At 37.8% G+C, this 22,507-nt stretch overlaps 1 protein-coding gene across 2 annotated transcripts; it reads left to right on the top strand.

Moving 5' to 3' along the window:
• Positions 1–1,007: 1,007 nt before the first annotated feature.
• pias2 (protein inhibitor of activated STAT, 2) lies at positions 1,008–17,003 on the top strand. 2 transcript variants are annotated; one of them, XM_067521454.1, is made up of 14 exons: positions 1,008–1,162; positions 2,787–2,974; positions 3,797–3,884; positions 3,982–4,032; positions 5,295–5,385; positions 5,484–5,618; positions 5,743–5,848; positions 6,097–6,170; positions 9,574–9,734; positions 11,310–11,443; positions 11,800–11,980; positions 12,147–12,280; positions 12,370–12,407; positions 13,895–17,003. In XM_067521454.1, exons 1-14 carry the CDS (start codon positions 1,122–1,124, stop codon positions 14,111–14,113), a joined length of 1,641 nt encoding a protein of 546 aa, XP_067377555.1. In that variant the 5' UTR covers positions 1,008–1,121; the 3' UTR covers positions 14,114–17,003. The 2 variants fall into 2 exon arrangements, with proteins under 2 accessions (XP_067377555.1, XP_067377556.1); XM_067521455.1 differs by having other exon boundaries at positions 1,011–1,162; positions 2,790–2,974.
• Positions 17,004–22,507: the final 5,504 nt, after the last annotated feature.

The raw sequence follows: 22,507 nt of genomic DNA, 5'->3' as shown, positions 1-22,507 counted from the left end.
GAACTAAAACAGGGCTGATAGCTGAAAGTCTTGTGCCCAACTAGTAAAAGCTGAAAATGAAGAGTAGCTGAAAAGTCTCTCCATTCATTTGTATGAGAGAAGATTGCTGAAATAAGCTGAATATTACTTAAAAAGTTAAAAAGTATAAAAGATATTTAAAAGCCATATACAGGCAATAATGTAGCTGAACATTTTAGGTTTGAGCGGCGGTTCTAGCTGAAAGTATCACAAAGCAGTTAGGCGCCAAATACGTGCGGAAGACCGAGATCAGAATATTATTAATAACTAGAAAAATCATTTGCAAAAAGAAAATGCTTAAGTGAAAAAAAAGAAACAGTTTTTACTAAAAGGGCTGAAATGTTTGCTTTTGCTGAAAGCTGAAGCTGAACAGTTTAAAAACAGCTGAACGTTTAGCTCTTTCTAAAATAGCTGTAATGTTTACAATTAAAATGTAAAAAAATTCTTAAAAAGTAGAAAATAAGAAGAATTGAAATTGAACTGTTTCGCCTCAAGTAGATGTAACATGAAAGAGTAGCATAACAATCCTCGAAACTGTAGAAATGTAATAACTGAGTGCAAAGTTGAAATCTCACTAGTAAATCTCAAAGTATCAAATATACGCTGAAAAAAAAAAGAATTGTTTTTGCTGAAATAGCTGAAATGAAATGTCGCTTCCCAATATACTGGTTTGGCAAACTTCAAAGCCAGTTAGCCCTAAAACTTAAAATACAAAAAGTTCAAAGGCAATTATGTGATGTCAGTGATGATGTAATGAAATCAATAATTTTATTTTATACTTGATAAATGAGTATCAAGTATAAAAGATGAGGAGCATTCACAGTAGATAATGAATGATCACAGTAGATAAATAAACAAAGTAGTTTTTGTTGAGTAAATTATTTTTTATCTTCTGACTGAACGCTGCTGCACTTTGCATAAATGGCCGTGGTGGAAAAGAACAGCATCACTTATGTTTACTTCCGTTCTGGCGAAGAAGTGACGTGTACGATGGCGATTACGTCAGGAGAGGCAATCTAGGAAATGAGCCCATTTTTGCGAAAAACACCTGACCTCCACTGCCCAGCTGTGGCGTCACCTGGAAGTAGTCATGCTGGGGCGGGATGACCGGAAGAACAAGATGGCGGAGAATGAAGAGTTTCGGGTAGGAGAAGAGAGAAACAATGGTTATGCGTTACACCTAGCAACATCACAACATGTAGTTATAGCTTTTAATGAATAAGGTAGCCGATATATGCGTATTCTGAGTTTGTGTGCTAAACCCCTACAAGGCAGGAATGTGCACTTCAAGATCAGCGCGGTTACGTTTCGGGTTTTAGCCCTAATGCTAACAGTTTATTGACCAGCCAGTTGCTAATAGGTCTGTTGTTTTTAAGTTTCACAGTCATAATAACCACTTGTAGTTTATGTTAAATAACTTATACGAACTAATTATGTGGCATTATTTGTACGAAATACGTAGCATGAAACAAATAGTCACATAGATGCACCCGGTTAGCCAAAAGTTAATGCTAGTGTATTTTACTAGTTTAGTTAATCAGTTTTATTAAGGTTAGGTAACTGGTTAAGTGGCACATATTTAAAATGCGATTATAAATATGAGCGAATCAATATGCCTCACTGTACGTTGCTATTTATCACTCTGATAACACGTTAAAAGCACGGTGTTAACGTTAGTGAGGGGATGTGTAGATATTAGAAATGTAGTTTTTAGTTGTGATAAAATGTCCAACTTGTCACTGAAGTGAGCCAGACAGCTAAACTGATCGTAACCTACTAACTGAATGCTCATAACATTGGCTATATCTTTATAAGCAATACTCTAATATTGTAATAATAAGTGACCTGTCCCAGTTTGGTTCATGCACAGAAATATCATGCTGTTGTCAATGGAGGAATGTGACAGCAATACGTGTTGTGTTAAAGAAGGTACTAAATAATAAGAATGAAATACGAAATGTTAACAGTCCTAAATGTGTCAGTCATATTTGATGATAGCAGCTGTGCTGTAATAAAAATAAAGTGGGAATGGCTTAGGTTGCATGTAGTTAGACACTAATTATTACTAATTATTTATTACAGACAGGATTATATTGGACCCTGAGGCAGCAAGATGAGACCACTCAAGTCAAACGAGTTATGACATGTATAGCAAGTCTGGATCTCTATAAAAATGTTGTACATCACAAATTTTGTTAATATCTTGTGCATGTTCGCTGAAGTGCCTGGACTGCAGCCTTGTGTGACTCTGTTGAGGATGAATGGAAACAGATTATGAGAAATTATTATGAGTGAGGGAAAAAAAATCAAGACACCTCTGACTCTGATCAGTGAAGATTCTCATTCATCCAGCTTTAGTTATTAGAAGATTAAATCATGTCAGCTGAACTTCTTTCGTCTTCATTAGAAATGCTTCACTACTTATCCAAGCAGCTTCTTTAGCCTGAATAAAGAGTCATCAAGATGTAACTATTACGACCCTAACTCCTTAACTCAGGGGTTTAAGGAGTTAGGGTCGTAATCGTTACATCTTGATGACTCCACCCTGTTCCTACCTCCCACCGTAACAAGACTATTCAGGCCAGGGTGGAACAAGGCCTACTCTTGAGGATATAACTGAGCCACTTTATTCAGACTGAAGAAGCTGCTTGGATAAGTAGTGAAAACTTTCTAAATAAGGAGAAAGAGAGAGATTCAATCTGCTCTGACGTTGACACCATAAAGTACCTTTTACTCTCCGCTGTAGTAAACATTGATATTTCTATTAGCAGGAGTCAGTTCTGTAACACAGACTTCAGCCTGTTAACTGGTGAAGCAGCTGTGTGGCACAACACGAAAACCAGCATGAATCTCCAGCAGCCAGCACCTCTCATCCCTCCGGTCCACCCGGATGTGCAGATGAAGCCACTGCCCTTCTATGATGTCCTGGACGTCTTAATCAAGCCTTCAAGTCTAGGTCTGTGTTGTTCTTTTGATTTAAAGGATAACACTCTTAATCGTGTAATTCTAAGCTTAACATACCCTGTCTCATGATGTAGTTTGGGATCATAAGTATATTAAAGTTCTGTTGGAAATATCTGAGGTGTAGTCTGGTAGTTAAAATATTTGTATATTTTTTGTGATATGTAACCGTAGCTTCCCGTTGTTGCCTTTGTCCAAGAGCTTGCACTTAAATATTGTTCTTTGTGTGTCTTAGTCTTTCTTCTCCAGAGAACCATTATGTCTTACCCCTTAAACATGTTGCCTGATTGAATAGAAACCATAATGAATGAGATGCTGTTGTTTAAGTTTTTTAAACTTTTATTTTTCTCTATTTCTGCAATATGACCTAAAATGTGATCAGATTTTCACAATGGTCCTAAAAGTAGATAAAGAGAATCAAATTAGACAAGAGGGATTGAAAAATGTTACTGTGGAAAATGATCCAATGATCCCCTTTCAAATGAAATTTGACGTTCACATGCTTTGGACACAGATATGTAATGATTGGATCATTTTCCTTCCACGGATCACTGTATGGTACTGTATGTATCACCAATGTGGCTACAGTCCCAGTGCATTTTTAAGCTGAAATCACGAGTTCAAAGTTTGGCAAATGTATAAATAATGTTTGGAGTAATATAGTGGAATCTGTTCGTATTTTTGCAATCTGGAAATGTACTGGAATGTGGACTCTATGTTCTATATACATTTTTAAATTAAACTGTTTGTTACTATGGCGGCGTACTTGTCTAAAGAGCAGCACTTTATAACTAACATGTATTATTTCTGTTTTCAGGGGCAAGTACTGCACAAAGGTACCACCAAGAAAAATATTTCATCTTCGCACTGACGCCACAACAGGTTCGAGAAGTATGCATATCCAGGTATGACTTCATAACTCAGTTATTCAACTGTTATTGAGAAAGACATTCCCACATCTGTGATGTAAATGATAAATGAAGTAGCCTTGTTTGTTTGCAGGGACTTTCTACCAGGTGGTAGACGAGACTATATGGTTCAAATTCAACTGAGGTGAGGATGTTTAGAGTTTATTTATCTACTACTAACCATAGTCCGGTAACTGTATCCAAGTGTAAGCAAAACTTTGACAGTCTTATCTTTCAATCTTTGAAACTAAAAAGCATGGCAAATATACAATATTTAAATTACAGTGTGCAGCATTTTCACATATTTTTAATAGACATATCCTCCATCACTCATCTCTCCATATTTGTGTTGAAGCTACAGTGTGCAACTTAAGCCAATCCAAGTTTGAAACTCTAAATAAGTCCTCCCTGCTCAGCTCAGCTCTCACTCTTTCTGCTCCGCCAAGCTCTGCACAGACCTGCTCGGATGCATTTAGAAACAAATCTCTCCACACTGCTGTCACTGCTGTTGAATGAGTGTGTGTCACAGAAAGCTTCCACCTCTCCACATAAAGATGGCTGATGAAGGATATTTCTATTAAAAATACGTGAAAATGCTGCACACTGTAACTTTAAAATTGTAGATTTGCCGTGCTTTTTAGTGGCCAACAGAGGAGCTTTGAAAAGTTTGAAAGATGGACTGTCAAAGTTGTGCTTGAACTTGGATAGAGTTACCAGACTACGGTTTCCGACTGAGGAAAGGGGGAGTGCATTTTTCTGATGTTAAGACATTCGAAGTTAACATGAGGATTCATATTTAGAAACAAGTAGATTTCATGTTCTTGTCTTTTAGAAATGGGTCTCACATATGCACTGTTGTCAGAAATACTGTTTCCCCTTCAAAGTGTATTTTCCTTTAATATGTCAAGCTCAGCCCAGGGGATCAGTTGGTAGAGGGGCCACCCACCGACCATAGGGTCGGAAGTTTGCGTCCCGCTTTTCCTGTGTTCCTGGGCAAGATACAGAACCCCCAACAGCCCATCCCCAGCCGCACAGTGCCAGTCCCAAGCCCAGTACAAATTGGGCTTTATTTTATTGGAGGTCTGTGAGTCACTATATGGAGAAAATGAGTGCAAGGACATTTTTGGGCCTTTTACTTGGGCATATTTCATTTCACTTATACTCCCTTAGAATTCAGAACAGAAATTTCAGAATATTTGCATTAGATGTGTTTTGTGTTTTATTTTTGTTTTTATTTTTTGCATATTCAATATGCAAAAAGTATTAAACTGTTAGTACAGGCAGCATTATCTTCGCCTTTATGCTTTACTTTCAGTCCAATGTACTGTGTACTTGAAACACACACACACAAATTCAAAACACGTCACATGTATAGTCAGGTTGTTAAAAGTTTCTTTTTTTTGATAGGTTTTGCTTGTCAGAGACAAGTTGCCCTCAAGAGGATAATTACCCAAACAGTCTTTGTATAAAGGTCAATGGAAAACTTTTTCCTTTGCCAGTAAGTGCTCGTTTTAGAGACCAGTTTTAATAAAAAGCCAATCTGACTTAAGGATTCTTACTCAAAAATACTTATCATAATTTTATTTTTTTTTGTAGGGTTATGCACCACCACCAAAAAATGGCGTAGAACAGAAGAGACCGGGAAGACCTCTAAACATTACATCCCTTGTTCGACTCTCATCTGCAGTACCCAATCAGATTTCAGTGACATGGGCACCTGAAATAGGAAAAGTGAGAACAAAAACAATATTTGTAACGTTTCAGTCTTTTTATATTTTCATCTTTTCCCTTGAGTTCATGTTGTTTGCGGACGCTAACTTCTCTGTTAAGCTTGTTTGATCATATTGTTTTTCAGACTTATTCTATGTCTGTGTACCTGGTGAGGCAGCTGACCTCACCACTGCTCCTGCAGAGGCTGAGGATGAAGGGCATCAGAAACCCAGACCACTCCAGAGCATTAAGTAACTACTGTTCCACTGTTTCCCACTAGAGGTTATACAACAATAAATATATTCAGGTTTTTTTTTTTTATCATTTTTAACACAATCAATTAATCAAGATAATGATCAGGTTGTCGAATTGTTTCCATTACAGTGACGGGTCACTGGAGAACAATTAATTTCATAAAATGCTGTGACCACAAAGTTTTCCACATTTGCAGTAACATTTTTGAAAACTTTCCTCTGTATTCTTTCCCTCTGTGTTCTAGTCAAAGAGAAGTTGACTGCAGATCCAGACAGTGAGGTTGCTACGACAAGCCTTCGAGTATCACTTATGTGCCCGGTAAATGTCTTTGTAGAATATTTATATCATTATAACAACTTTCATTGACTGGCAATTATAGTTTGTAAAGTAAAGTTTAAAATCACATTTGGGTCCAAGGACCGGATTAAGATATGAGCATGTATTACTTTATGCCAGAAGTTTAGTTTTCATCAAAAACTTTAGAAAGTATTCAGATTTCTTCACCTTTTCCTTTTCACTTGATTGTGTTATAGATTTTATTATAAATTAATAAAATAGCACTTTATGCCCATAATTCTACAAAAACTGGATGGGTGACTCCAGCACAGGCTAAGAGTGTGTAGCTGTCTAAAAATGCAGGCCTAAAGCTAAAAGTCTACATTGTTGGATTAAATTGCCGTTGATCATTTTCGCTCATAGACGTTGTTTTGCTTTAAAAAGATGGATGTTGCTCAAAAGACAGCAACCTGCAAAATGTGTTGGATGTCACTTGTCATTAAAGAAAGTATGACAACTCGTTTAATATCTATGAACTAACTGTTGTACAGACTTTGAAGAATGTGAAAAGCATCTAGAGTCAGCTGTACATAATAGGTCTAAATAAGTGAAGATACCAGCACATAAACACACTTGGTAAACACTCACTGATTTGTTTCTAAGCACATTAAACATGATATTAAAATTGTTGGTAAAGACGTGAAAACTCTGTGAACCACGTAGAACTGCATTGTGGAGTTAGTTAAACAGTTAACAATTTTACATAAGTTCTGTAGTCTGTATGTTTTGAGGGGGACGGAAATTAACAGTGGCCCATTGTCCTGAGGACAGTAAAAATTGCACGTGGGACACAAAGATTCAGGATCTGGGGCAATTTTGTGACAATAAAGAAAATGAGTTTACAGTGCGTGCAGTTGTCATAATTACGAGATCTGGATCTCGTATTTATGACTTAGGGATCTCATAAATATAAGAACCTTTCAGTGTCTGCTTTAGAATAATCAGTACCACAGTAGTTCAGTGACAGCTTTCAATACTTCTAAAAGTCTAACGGAAAACTGAAATGTAGATAGATAATTTGGTGGGCATAACATTCCGAAATGTCAACTAAAAATTGAAGTTCAATTTGCAGCATATAATAAAACTGTGTAGGTTTCTTCTGAGGCAGGAATTTGAAGGCTAAAAACGTATGTTTTCAAGTTTCCTTCATTGATACAAGGAAATCAGTGAGAAATTAACTGTTAATAGCTAATTTAGCATATTTAATGTTTCAAAATGTTAATATATAGGCTAAAAATGATGCCAAGTTGAAGCCCACAGTACCACTTTAATAATCTATGGTAACACAATACCTGCTGTTTGTCTTCTCATTAGTGAACACTTTTAACATCCATCCATCCATTATCTGTCACCGCTTATCCTATTTGGGCCGTGGGGTGGCTGGAGCCTATCCCAGCTGTCAGCGGGCGGGAGACAGGGTACACCCTGGACAGGTTGGCAGTCTTATCTCAGGGCCACAGCGAGACATACACAGGCAGACAGTTATTCACACCTCCGGGTAATTTTTAGATTCAACACTTAACATTTAATGTTTACTAATTTTTCAAGATCCGGAGATCAAGAAGTTATAGTGGTAATTAATTAAGTGTTATTTGAAACAGCAGTTACATCATGGTTAAGGATAACCTAATCGGATTCTTAATTCTCAATTTTATATAGGCACTTTACCGACTTACTGAATGCGATCTTAAATATCCATTTATGTGTTTCATTTTTTGACATAGCATTTTAGAAAATGTCATATTAAATGTTAAAGACTTCACCCTTGTGGCTTCTACAAGAAACAGGATGTATTGTGTTGCGATAGATGTTTAATTAATTTAAAACATTTAAAAAAATGTAAAACATTTCTGTTTTAAATTAGACTTTTGGATGTATTGAAAACTGTCACCGAACTACCATGATACTAAAGACATCTTAAAAACCTGATTATTCTAAGGCAGTTCTCTTATTTATGAGATCATATTTATAAGTCATAATAAATAGGAGATCTGAGATTTTTTTTTCCTTTTTTAAGTGAATGCACAGCTGTAGAGAGGGAGCAGACAGCTCAGGTAAAGTCAGAGTTACTCCTTAACTTGACCATACAACGTCCGTGCTCTTGTTCATGAACTTTGTTCGTGTAGAAAAAAAACACTCGGCAAATTAATGATCTATTAAAGCGAATTACCAAAACACTCGTTAAAACCAGGCAGGAGCCTGTAGAAGCTGTAGCTGTCAGCAAAGAGTCCCCATCATCAGCAGATAGAGGAGGACAGGGATCAGTGAGAGGGACTGATTTCTTGTTCATTCTTCTTAAACTTCACCCTGTTTCAATCTGATTAAGGAGATATTATTGAGTCTATGTGGTGACTTTGCTGTTGTAGGTATAAAAATGAATTAATTACTAGTTTATTAGGCTATAACTAAGTCTGATCCAACAGTCATGCAGTAAGTCTTCCTGCATGAAGGTGATGATGTTCAGTTTGTGGTCAAACTTGGAGCAGTTGATTCAGTTTTGGAGCCTGTTTACTGTACTGCTGTTGACAGCAGATTTGATACAAATTGATATTTTAACAGTTTTGTTTTGTTTTTTGCTATTTTAGCCGATTGATTTTTAAACTTCCATAACGGTATGTCAATTAAAATTGACAGAATTGAATTAAGAGTGTAAAAGTGATAATAACGTTGAAAATTTCTTAATCACACAAGCACAGAGAATAACTAGCAGAACTTTGATAGCGAGTTACTGAATATTTCAGCTACTGAAACAACATATTAGACTATTTGTAATGTAAAAAAACGAAGGCACTTAATTTGGGACCATGGCTTTGGTGATTTGGTGTTTATGCAACGGTTTAACATAAACTACAAATCCAAATAAAATTGATGTTTCACAGCGAGTTCAGAGAAATCTTGAAAAACAATTGGAAGGAGAATTCTCTAATATTGGCTGGAGAAGTGAGCATTGATGAGTTTGATACAGTATTTGCAATGGCATGAATACTCGCTTAGAGTACTGCTTATATTTCCATGATTTTACTAAAACTAGCCTGGATGATTAATAACAATTTACTGTAGTGTGACTAACTCTGAACCTTTTTGGTTTTACACAACAAAAAAGGTGCTTTGTGACAAGACAAAAACTATTTGAGTGAAACATCTGCAAAAAACATTGCATGATTCATGACATTTTGCCAATATCATCAAATGGCCATATCCTAGAAAAACATCCAATTTAATTTGTAGTCAATATTGTAAACCCTCACCAAGAAGACACGGAAAGGGAGACTGGTCAGAAGTGAGTAGAAGATCCCTGCAGCCAAATACAGACAGCTCTTTTAAGAAAACTTGCTCCAGGGTGTATGTAGCATTTTATCTGATCCCACTGTGTTCTGTCATTCAGCTTGGCAAGATGAGGCTGACGGTGCCGTGCCGGGCAGTGACCTGCTCTCACCTGCAGTGCTTTGACGCAGCCCTCTACCTACAGATGAACGAGAAGAAACCCACATGGATATGTCCTGTGTGCGACAAGAAAGCTGCATATGAGAGTCTCATCATTGATGGGTTCGTCCTTTACTCATAACTTCACACACAACGTGACCCAGCAGTGGCTGTACACAGGGCCTCCGTACATAAATAAAACCTTTTTCTAGTTTATATTTTTTCAGCTACCCTGCCAAAGATTCTTTATAAGGTAAAAGAACTTTCACTCTGTAATGCCTTTGTACCACCCTGTAGAGTGATGCACTCATTGAGTGCTTCACTTTAGGTAGCGTGTGAAAAATGATTAGCGAATAGATTTTCATATTAAAAGATAACTTTAGTTTGTTCTTAAGAAATCATCATTTTCTAAATTAATCGTCATTATTTTCAATAATCCCTGACCCATCCTAATGCAGGCACAACGATGTCTAGTCAGTGTGCAGGTTTGTTTTATTTTTTAATCTGTGCCATAGATGTCAGTTTTGTGAAAACATGTTTTGTATGGGTGTCATGTTTTGTTTAGGGCTGTGTGATATGACTAAAAATGTACAGTATATCCCAGAATTTTTTATTTCATATCCAAATAACAATATATGTCACTATAAAGCCTTTTTCCTACAAAATGACTACATGGGTAGGTCAATTTTTTCATTATGATTTTAATTCTAAAGTTGACAAAAAAGTATTCATATTTAAATTTTCTCCTTAGAATCAAATTTTCAAATAACCATTTCACAAAATGTACAGTCTACTTTTGTGGCTCTCATCTCAATATTATCTCAGTACTCTTTCTAGGTGGGATTAGTGAACTTGCGTTGCCAATTAATGTGTTGATTAATGGGTAAGAAAAGATTCCACCTTGAAAGTTGCCTGTAGCTCGTGGATGAGCATAATGTCTGCACTCAAACTTTTTTTGCAGGATGTTTAATGCTGCTTCTTTTGTTTGGTACAATTTATTCAGAACAAAATAATTTGGAAACCTCGTCTAGAAGAAAGCTAAGCCTCGTACTGCCAAAAAGAGTGTGATGCACGAAAATAAAAGAGAGATCGTAATATAAAACGATAGATCTTCTTCTCTCCTCGTACCACATATGTCATTATATCTTACAGCCCTAGTTTCTTTATTCGGAAATGCTTGGAAATTACAGTGATTAAGAGCATTTGAAACGACATTTATAAAAAAAAACTCAACCAAGCCTTATAATAAAGAAACATATCTCCCAGTGGAGCGCTGTTCCTCATAGTTTTTAGACAACAATAGAGACCAACAGAACAGACCTATAAGCTAATCTAGACTGACAAAGACTGAAAGTGAATGGAAACATAAATTAAAGCCTCCAAAGCTTCGTTATTTTCAGTGTGGGTATTATTTAAAGTAGGCACTAATAAGGAAAGTGGCTAAAGTTATCCTTTAAAGCACTGAGATTATTATTGAGGCCAGAAAATACTGTAACATGATTTGGACATAGCTATTATAACTTGTTATTTGGCTAACCAACCAACTTTGATATGCCTCAGGCTCATGCATATTAAAATTCACATAGGAATGTCGGCCATGGCTGGGGTCATTGCAGCCGTCAACTTTGCGAAGAGATTCTTTCTTTATATATTTATATTTTTTTATTATTGTATATAAGTAGTGTATTCTCTGTCCAGGCTGTTCTTGGAAATCCTGAATGACTGCTCAGATGTGGACGAAATTAAGTTTCAAGAGGATGGAACGTGGTGTCCCATGAGACCAAAGAAAGAGTCTGTCAAGGTCCCCTCTCAGTCAGTACTAAAAATTGAAAGTAAGTAAATCCTACGGATGTCTAGACATTGGTACAAATAGTATTCTACTGTAGTACAGTGTGTGTATTGAAAACTGAATTAATCCGTCAGCCAAACGTCAGCACTCGATGACGTTTCTTCGCGTACGTTATTTTGACTCAGTACCACATACAAACACAGACCTTTTACTTTTAATAATCATTATAGAATAAATGTGGACTAATCTGCTGCTAATGCAAACATTGTTCATTTGAGGAACATTATTTTGGCCAGCAATCAAATGCATTTGGAAATATTTTGAAGATGTTCTTAGTAGAAACGGGGCTGACATGTTGGCGATTTCACATTTTTCATTAATGTTTAACCTCTTTCTCAGCTCCTTCACGCCAGCCAGCTGTCATCCCTCATTCTACTGAGTCCAGCTCCGTCAAGAAAGCGGATGTGATTGATCTTACTCTAGAAAGCTCCTCATCTTCTGATGAGGAGGAGGAGACAGACCGTCCACTAAAGAAACGCTGTGTTTACATTTCTAAGAGCGAGGAGATGCATGCGAAAGGGTAGGAAAACATTTCGTTATAGCTCTGTGTACAATATCAATCAAAATAATGACATTGGTCAACAGTGTCCACAATATTTCTCTGTATTTTTTATTATTGGTGCCATACACAACAACTTGACACCAAACTTTTATTTTAGAGTTAAATCTTTGCTCTTACGGTTTAGTGTGCTGACCTACCAGCCCACTGTGCGTGTGCCAAACGTCCAGATGGACCCATCATACCTGACCTCCACGCTAGCTGAATATGCAGTCCCTTTCCACCCATCGACCCTGGCCACCATCCCCACAGACATGCAGAGTAAGTCAGCTGTACATAACCACTGTATGCACTATGACTAACGCTTTGCAGCATTGTTACTGACCTTCTTTTGTTTCTCTTACCTTTAGGTCTGGATTTGTTTTCCTTAATTCAAGCAGATCCTCAGGTTTGTTTGTTACGTATTTCTAATGTAAAATCATTTTAAGTCTAAACCAGAAATTGTGGCAGCCAAGAAACCAGCCTTCAATTGCTACTCAATTGGCTTTTAGTTCTACTCTAAAACAATTCTTACTTTTAATCCAAAAATATTTTTTTTGTTGTTGTTTTTTTTTTTGAGAGTATGTGAAGTTGAGGTAACATTATGTTAGACTCTGGGTAAGACGTAACATTAACGTGTTATAGAATGTATAGTATTATTTGTATTACATAGTAACTTGATAATATAATGCATATAATGCATTACCTCATTAAATTAGTAATTGTATTACAATTACATTATGCAGGGGTGCGTCAGCATGTTCATGTTCATGCAGGAAGGTGCAAAAGAGTAAAAGTAGAGTTACTGTAAATGCCCATTGCCATGAAAAACTGTATTTGAAGGAGCTAAGGCAGCTTGTAGTGGAGTATGTGTGGACAGCATCAACAGTAAAATCCTAGTGTTTGCTCATTAGCCACATTCTGACCAAGTGGATTCAGGCACAGCATGAAAAGTTGAGTATTTAATTCAATTCAACTTTCAATTCAACTTTATTTATATAGTGCTAATTCACAACAAAGTCATCTCAAGGCACTTTACAGAATAAAGTCAAGACTATATAAAGATGTATAGAATGAACCCAACAATTTCCCCTTGAGCAACAGTGGAGAGGAAAAACTCTATTTAACGGAAGAAACCTCCAGCAGAACCAGGCTCAGGGTGGGCGGCCATCTGCCTTGGTCGGTTGGGTTGAGTGGAAAGTGGAGAGAGAAAAGAAAAGAAAAGAGCAACAAAAGCAACAACAAAACATCGGGCAGGTTTGTTGGACCAGTAGCTGCACACTGGAAAACACACAGCTCCAAAGCCCGGGGACACCTGCAGAAAGAGACGGAGAGAGGGGGACGAAGAAGGACAAAGACAACTCAGGGAGAAAACACACAGAGTTAATGACATTATTTAGCTGTTAGCTGCTCAGGTGAAGCCAATTTATTTATACTGCAATCTCCAGAACTTTGGAACTTATTGAGTGTATGCACTTGGTTCAAAAACCAAATATTTGATGATGTCTGGATATGTGAGTGAAGGTTGGTAATCCAGTAATCTAGTCAAATCATATGGATCTACAAGATGTATTATTGCTAATTTTTCCAAACAGTGCTGCATTGGCAAGTCAGTTTAATTTATCCATATAGTCTCTTTTCTTTCTCTCCCCTTCTCTACCTTTTCCATTCTCATCAAATTAGAACGAGATTGAATCACTTTATGGTAAAACAGAACAAAAAGAAGGTATGATGTTCACTACTATAGTGGGCACAAGTAAACAGACCCCATAAATACCAAGATAATACCCCTCATCCCAACCGTTAACACAGAGTTATGTAACTTCCCATTCTTTATTCTGACTTTAAACTTAGAATTTCTATGTGGATACTGATCGTGCATGTTTTTCTGCTCAGCATTACCGGCCTCAGATGTTCCTGGATAACCTGACAAGTACCATACAAAGTGCAGCTGCAGCCAGCACCAGCTCAGCCCTTGTTTCCTCCAGCAGCCATTACGACACCAGCACCCACACTGCCAGCGCCCTCCATGAAACTAGGGTGATCACAGGTAGTGGGGGAGGCTCTACAGCAGGAACTGACGGTGGCATATCAGATATCATTTCACTAGACTGAGCCACGCCCCAGTGGACCTTCTTTTTTCAAAGGCCTTTTCTGTGGACTTTCTAGTCTGGACTACACGTACATGACATGTTGAGTTTTATGGAAGCACCCAAATTGGTATGCATGAGCACTTTAATGGTCTAAACATTTTTTAACCATGTTCAAAATGTTTCCTTTTTGCCCTTGGGTTTTTCAAGTGCATCCGCAATGAAAAAGATATGATGATGAGGTTACGGTTTGATGGTCAAGAACATTTGCCAAATGGATGCAGTTGCTGTCGGCAGCACCATTTCAGAAATATTCTTGCCCGTGATACCTTTGCCAGACCCACAGTGATTTCCTGTCCCATATTCCCTGGAATTTTGGCTTTGCTTTAGTCCCCAATTGGCATTTTAAACCTTGTTTTTTCCACATACCCTGCTTTTTAAGCCTTGCTTTAGTCCAATGATCTCTGGTGTTTACCTAACAGTCTTTTGGCCATCTGTACATAGCTACAGAGACACTTTAATAACCCCTATATATTTAAGACAAATGTCTATAAAATGTTTTTTTTTTTCCTCCGGAGTTGGAAATATTTCAAACATTGAACTCTTCATTTGTACCAATTTGTTTGCTTACTCGTACATGTAAACCTGATGTCGGTGGTTTACCTGGACTGTGTGCCTCTTTAGCATGGAACCATGTCCAGATGAGTACAAGAATGAAAAAGCTTACTGCTCTCAGTAAGATCTTGCATGTGAATCAATGGTTGCAGGTAGGACACCTCTCTGTGAAAAAGACTTGTGTGAACTGATTGCGGAGGTGTCCGGCGTGCTCACATACACAGTGGACAGGTCTGCGTCTGTCTGTTGTACTGTATCTGCTGGCTTTGTAAAGCCTTGTTTTGCCTTTCATTCTCACTAATTGAACCATAGAACCCAATTCAGTAATTCAGATGGTTTCCCTGGTTCTGTCAGTACTTTGATGAGGTTTGCTACTGGGCAGCTTTTACATCACGCCAAACTAAAATATTACTTTGTCCCATTGTAATTTAGCCAGAGCAATAATGATCGAATTAGACTTAGGTTAAATAAAAGTTGCAAATGTAGTTCAAATAGTCAGTAAATGATTCATACCAGTCTGACTCCCAAACCAAATCTCATTCCTCTGTTTATGGTCAGTTTATTGTTCAATGATATCAGTTATAAACATGATTAATTTTGTTTTTTTTATTTTGTTATTTGGGGTGGGGGGGGGCACCTAAAGGAATAGTTTATAATTTAAACAAAATTAAATTAGGAAATGCAAGTATTTTAACAAAACAACCTCTTTTTTTTCTATTTTCTCACAAAATTGTATGTCAGCTTGGACAAGTACAACATTGCTAAATGTCATTTGAGATCAAGTTTATTTGGCAAATTTCTGATACCAATACTCATCCTGTTCCTTCATTTTAAAAGTCTACTTTGTTTTAGTAACTCTGACCGCTGTGTTTGGATTTTGTTGTACCTTAATGCTTTTTGATGCTATGGCATGGATGGACATGACATCAACATTTGCTTAGTGAATAAGCCCACATTCTTACAGTTGGCAGCAGGCAGCAAGCAGCAACACTAAGAAAGCTATATCTGGCAGCTACTTTATCATAACTACATTATTTGAATGGTTTGCTGTTTGTGTGGACTCAGGGACCTACACTCCACTGTTCTGGGCTTGAGCAACACTGTCAGCATCAGTAACTAAAATCCAGATGGTGATGTTAAAGGGTAATATTGTATTATTTTACGATCATTGGATGTCTATCTTTTGAACGTTATGTTGACACTTGCAACTTAATTTGTATGTGAATTAATGAAGATAGAATGCACTTAAATGTGGTGCTCTCCAGTTATGGGAATTGTTTTGCTCTAATGTAAACAGGATTTGACAAATGTCTTTCTCAACAGACTTTAGTTTAAAGAAGACACGAACATCAGCATGTTTTTCTCACCTTCTTCAGATGCTGTGGCCATTATCTGTTGTTAGTAGCTACTTGCTCCACATGTAGGCTCAGTAGGTGATGTGAATGAAAACACTGACCAGCGATTTAAAATGGGACACAAACTTGGTGTCTCACCTCAGAGGCCTTTCACCCACACATCTGCCTTGGTTGACTTTTAAACACATGTCACCAAATGCCACTCTGGCAGTTGTAATATTTGCAATAGCAGCTAGACAGCACCAATATTACACACGCGTATCACTTGTAACAATAATTTATATAGGTGATAGGTGACCTGCCAGGCTGTAACTATGGGCAGTTGATGGCGCATAACATGCCGTTGGAATTGGCTCCTTTTTTTTTTCCTGTTACTCTGGATAATCCTGATTGCACCTAGTAAAAACACAAGCAAGACTGTTAAAGGCTAAATCCCAATAACATTCATTGTAATGGGATGGAGGCAGACATTTTAGAGACACATGTCAAAATCTTGCCAAATAAAACCCAATAATATCCTGCATAAAGACATGCCATGAGTGGTTGGTAAGATGGTTTTTGCTTTAAATATATAGTGGCAGCAGCTTTACTTACACAGGGAAATAAGTGGAGTGTTTGCATAGAGTTCATTGTGAAATTACTACGCAGAGTTGGTCTCTGTTTGCCTGCGGGCAGATGTTGATGAAGTGGGTCCATGTCATTTTCATTTTGTACTTGTCATACTTCACAGAGTATAAAACGTAATTCAGACCACTTAGAGCTTTCTCAAGTGGTTTGTTGTTAAAACAATGTTAGCATTTGTTTTTTTTTTGTTTTTTTTGCTTCACATTCACTTGGTTGAATATAAAATGGTAATTGGTTTCCTGTTTCTGTGAACTTGCAGGATTTTGAATTGTGGTACCACATGTGGGTATTTTTTAATTAAATGTTTTCTTTTTATTGAAACCTGTTACTTATGGAAATTCTTTATCTTTTATTATTCCAATATAACAGCTCATTCTCAAATAAACTTTTAGGAACCAATTTAGTTTTAAAAAAAAAAATAAAAAATTCACTTTAATTGAAAAATGTTTACGGGGTTACTGTGGCGCAGGAAGGTAGAGCGGTTGTCCACCAATCTTGCAGTTGTTGGTTCAATCCCTCCTTGAGCAAGACATAGCAGCTCCCCCATCGGTGTATGAGTGTGTGTGTGATTGTGAATAAGAAGCAGTGTAAAGCGCTTTGAGTGCCGATAGGTAGAAAAGCACTATAATATAAGTTTAGACCATTTACATAACAGCTTATTCTTACGTTGACATGTTATCGCTTTCAATTGAACTCAAATACCCAATCAGCTTTTACCCTTTATGTCTTTCATTCTTAAAAACATTTTAAAAAAATTTTAAAAAATGTGTTAAATGGTATTCTGAGAAAAATTCGACTAAAGTTGGCAATGAACGGAAGAACAAGTGAGTAGAGAATCTGTTGTTTCACCTGAAATTGATGACACATTGCTAAAGTGAACGGCATGAGAAGTGATGGTGGGGGACTTATTAAAGAGGCAGCAGTACCTTTACTTTGAAGATCTATTTTGTTTTTAAATATTTGTTATAGTTCCACAATTGTGATTCCCATACTTGATTATATTTAAATTTGAGGGTGACTGGACATTCATGGGAAAGCAGTTCATCTCCACAGGGGGGCAGTACAAACCCAGTCAGTGACACACGCACCACTGCTGACAAACACATATACAGATAAAATATGTATTAGAGCCATCGCAGACTATTAACTAAACTACACATATAAAATACTGGGAGTGACATTTTCGGCTTGTGATGGTGTTTTCTCATTTCCTTTTTCCTTTTTACCTTCCTCTCATGTTGGGTCATTTCATCTCACTGTTCAGTGAGTAACCTGGTTAGAGAAGCTCTCTGCAGCCACTCTAGAGGATCCTGTCACGTCAGTTTCAGAATTTGCATCCTCGTAGTTAGGTACTGTTATCATTCATATGAATATTCTAATAGTTTTTCAACCAGGACCACAATTGGTAGTCCAGGTTTTCCATGGTTCCCCCTGGCGTAAATGCAGCTACTAACAATCGGTTTCCTCATTTTAAATGGACGTAAACTATTTGTTTGCGAGAAAAAAAATGAAATTTTATGTTTTTCCAAAGGGCTGAAGATGACTACTACACATGGCCTGGTGGATTAATCACTAGTGATACATGCTGATTCATTAGTTATATTTTTATGAAGGATTTAGGAAAAGGATCTGAAAAGGTCCTAGTAACTTAAACTGAAAAATAAATGCAGTGAAGTTAAAAAATAGAATTTACACTTTGAATTGTAGTGGAGTAAAAGTCACATTAAATGGAAGTACAAGTACCTCAAACTTGTGCAGAAGTACAGTTTTTGAGCTTAGTTACTCAGAGTACCACCTCTTATAAATTTTATAATAATAACTTAGAACCTTTGAACAGCAGCTCAGCTCTACACTCCATCTGAGAGAAAGTGTTACACTGTAATGTCCTCGCAGTGACCCCTGTCAACTGGGGAAAAAAAAAAACCCGGGACCTAAATGTTTCTAATCTTTGGTCAGGGGCCACAAGGCCCAATTAATCATTGTACACTCAACACGTCAGGTCAGGGGACAACCAGAGAGCTGACATGGGACAGCAGGGGAGGAAAGCCGAGGTAAAATGGGGGGAAAAGTCAGCTTGGGAAATCACATTGGATTATCAGGCATGGACTCGGTGAAGGTTGAGGGTAAGTTAAGGTCAGTGCCATCCTCAGGTGTTTGTTTGCACCTGTCAAACAGGAGGCAGTCAAGAAAAAGAGTCCAGTTTGACAAACAAACCTTTAGTAGGTGAATTTCTAACATGTAGATGTGATACTGTCCTGTCATGGCCAGCTTAAATGTTCGGGATCTCAGGGGAAGAAACTCTCTATATCGCACCCAAAGCACTTTACACAGCTTCTCATTCCATCATTTGCACTCACAATCACACACACACACACTCACACACTGATGGGGGAGCTGCTATGCACCTGGCCAAAACTCACCGTGAGCAACTAATTTGGGGTTCGGTGTCTTGCTCAAGGACACTTTGACATGTGACCAGAGAAGCCAGGGAGCAAATCAGCAACCGGGGGATTGATGGATGGCCTTTTTATCAACCGCGCCACAGTTTCCTCTTTCTATAAAACATATACCCTGTTTAACACTTTCCTTTTTCACACACTGTCGGTGGCGAGTTACCACGCAAGATGGTGGCTTGACTACAGTCAAGCTTCTGCTGTCAGATTGTGATCACAGGTGGGAGAAGCTAGAGATGAGGTCTCTAGAATCCGAGCTGGAAAACTGGAAAACATGTTATACATGGTGTCAGTGTACTTAGACTAAGAATTTATCAGTAACTTAATGTAAAATGCAAGTTATGTTGATTTCAAGTTGATACAAACCGAACAGTTTATGTTCATAAAACCTGTAAACGAGTTATTCTGAGTTGAGATTTAATTTGAAATGAGTTGAATGAGTAAAGTGCTGGGAGCCACATGACAGCCAGCACAAACAAAGACAAACTCTTTTCAAAAATTATTTTTTATTTTTTTTGTCCGTGACTGTGGACATTTTTAATTTGACAACTGAACTTTTGTACAAAATTTTAACAGCTTTAACAGCTGGCACAGCTTATCGACACGAGAAGCTTAGAATTGAAAACCAATGCAACAATTGTCCATGGGATCCAACATTAATGTGTAGATGTGTGGATTATGATGGTGTCGTCAGCGTCATTGTTCACATACGTTACTTAGCTATGTGTGTGTCTAAAGGAGGTCAAAGGTTGTCCACTAGGTGGAAGACTTGCACCTAATCATTGTGATTGTATTCATGACAATTCAAAGGTGACTCAATTGGGTTCTTTCTTCCTTCTGCCGAGATGATGCAGCCCCTCTGCTCATACTAATCATCATTTCTGATGATGGGTACAACCATCACAGATAGGAAGTAATGTACAAATACCTTGTTACTTGTGTTTATAGCGAGATCCGTTTCTCTGTGGTGTCGGGACCATCAGACGCCGTTCCTAGGTGGAGCAGAGTGAGAAAAAACAAAGTGGTTAAGTTGAAGAAATGATTATGGTCATGGGTAAAACAAACCAGCGTTGAGGGTTTGACTGTTTGGTGTGGGGGGGGGGGAAACAGCGGTCTCCTTTGTTAAAGGTCCAGGCTGTGTTGACATAAAACTCCACTCTGATCTCTACCCTGCAGGGTTTTCAGCACTGTACCGATGTCACACTACTTCTGCTTTTGTTTCTGATGGCCGTGACTGCTGGCTAGTTGCCAATATGCAGGGTCCACAATTTATAGTTTTTTGTTTTTTTATTTAAATCTGAGGTTAGACAAGTAAGAATATTCTAACCGTGAGAACTAGGACGTTAGATATTTCACATTTACCATTTCAATATGTTAGATACACCATCACAATAATGATACCGTCCTCAAGTCTTGACTGCTTCACAAATGACACATGCAACACAAATGCAGTTACTTCAGCATTAAGTGTACAACACCCACATACATGTGCTTTATTCCGGAGGACATCTTCATTGCCTTTCATTTTGACCTTAACCTCCAGCCAAGTCCAAATCCAACGACAGCCTGTTGGAGAGGAGACGATCAACTAAAAATGCCCTTAATTTGGACAACAACAACAACAACAGCAACAACAGCAACACACACCTGCACAAAAGCATCTCTTCACATCTCTAATAGGCTCACTCAAAGACAGGAGTGGAGGACATTACACACCTCCACAGGGCAGAACAGCCCGAGCCTTTATTAACGGTGGCGTGCTTCTGACTGGCAGACAGAGACATGATCCCAATTATTGGTGGAATGAAGCAGCAGCTGTTGCTGTCGGTGAGGTGGATGAAAGGCTTGTTAGGTCCTCACCTATTGGAGGATTCCTTCCTCTGGGAGTTTTCCAATCACATCTTTCTGGAAACCTTCGTACATCTTCAGCTTCTGCCCAGCACACACAGTTGTAGCCCTGCTTAAATGAATAGTCAGATGAAACTTAGTGCATCACTTTTTCAGACAGTTCGTAAACCACTGTGCGTTGGAAAAATCCAGTCACACTGTGGTTGTGATTGTGAGAAGCCACTCGTAGCTGCACACAAACAAGAGAAATATTTTATAAAGGAACTGCATAGTAATTACGAAACACTGGGGACTTGAAATGTTGTTGGAGTATTTGGCACTTTATTTGAAAGAAGTAGCTCGACAAACACAGTTAAATCAGAGGCTTAGTTTAATCTCAGTGTACACAAATGCTTAGCACATCGTGTTCTGTTAGTTACAGTGAGTACTGCACTTGTACGAAGCTTTGGACTGAATCAAATCAACTAATGATTATTATGACATTTTATTTGTAAGGGACATTAAGTTAATTAAACATTAATAAGACTTAGTAATAATCCCAGTCAGTTGAGCTTTGACACATTTTAGACATAACAGGAACTGTTTAGTTTCACTTTAAGTCATCCAGGTTGGGCTCTGTTTATAAGTAGGATGTGCAGAATAACTTCTGAGGAAACTGTCCCATTTCAGACATGCAAAACACTCACGCAGTCAGTTCCGGTTTCTTATGTAATGCAATGCCACACAGACATAAGAGATTGTGTGCTAATCATCTGTTTACTTGTCTAGTTGCTGTCAGTTATTGTCAATTATGGAATGATAAATAGATATAATAAAATTGCGCTAGCTTAAGAAAACGTGCTTCTATTTTAACTTCGATTTATTTGCCTGCTGCCATTTCTCTTGTGCAATTACGAAAAGGCATGTCAGAAGCAAGAAGTAAAGTGATTGTCTGGCTGATTTGCTTTTAACACATTTTGGACAACAACGGAGGTCCATAGCATGGACAAGTGGCTTAAAGTTTATTCGCTATTTCTACAATTAAAAAAAAAAAGTAGTTGCAAAGAACTTGCTGCAAGGAATAACTAGTGATAACTAGTACAACAACAGCACTGGTGAAATTCACTAACAATCTTCTCTTGGCTTCAGATAATGGACTTATCTCTATACTTGTCCTGGTTGATCTTAGATCTTAGGTCACAACATTTTTACAGGGACGGAAACATGTGAGATGTGTGGGAACCAAACTCTGCCTGTTTAAATCTTGTGTATCAGATAGATTCCACTTTCTTCATGTCAGAGAGAGACAAAAAAGTGACGGTTCCCTTTCAAGGGATGTCATCTGGAGGCATTTTTCAGCTAGAAGTAGATAGATATTTTAATCTAGGGAAAGGTTCAAAAGGAGGTTTAATGGCATTTATGTACATGTACTACCCAAAAAGAAGCAAGTTCAAAATCAGTGAAGGTGTCCTTTAACGCTCTGTAAGAGGGTGTCTGCTTCCCGAATCTGAACTGGGAGCTGGTTCCACAGGAGAGGAGCTTGAT

This window comes from Channa argus, chromosome 11, assembly GCF_033026475.1.
Source record: "Channa argus isolate prfri chromosome 11, Channa argus male v1.0, whole genome shotgun sequence".
In the NCBI taxonomy this organism is placed as follows: Eukaryota; Metazoa; Chordata; class Actinopteri; order Anabantiformes; family Channidae; genus Channa; species Channa argus.
Note: the sequence above shows the minus strand (reverse complement) of the source record. Positions and strands in the feature narration are given on the sequence as shown.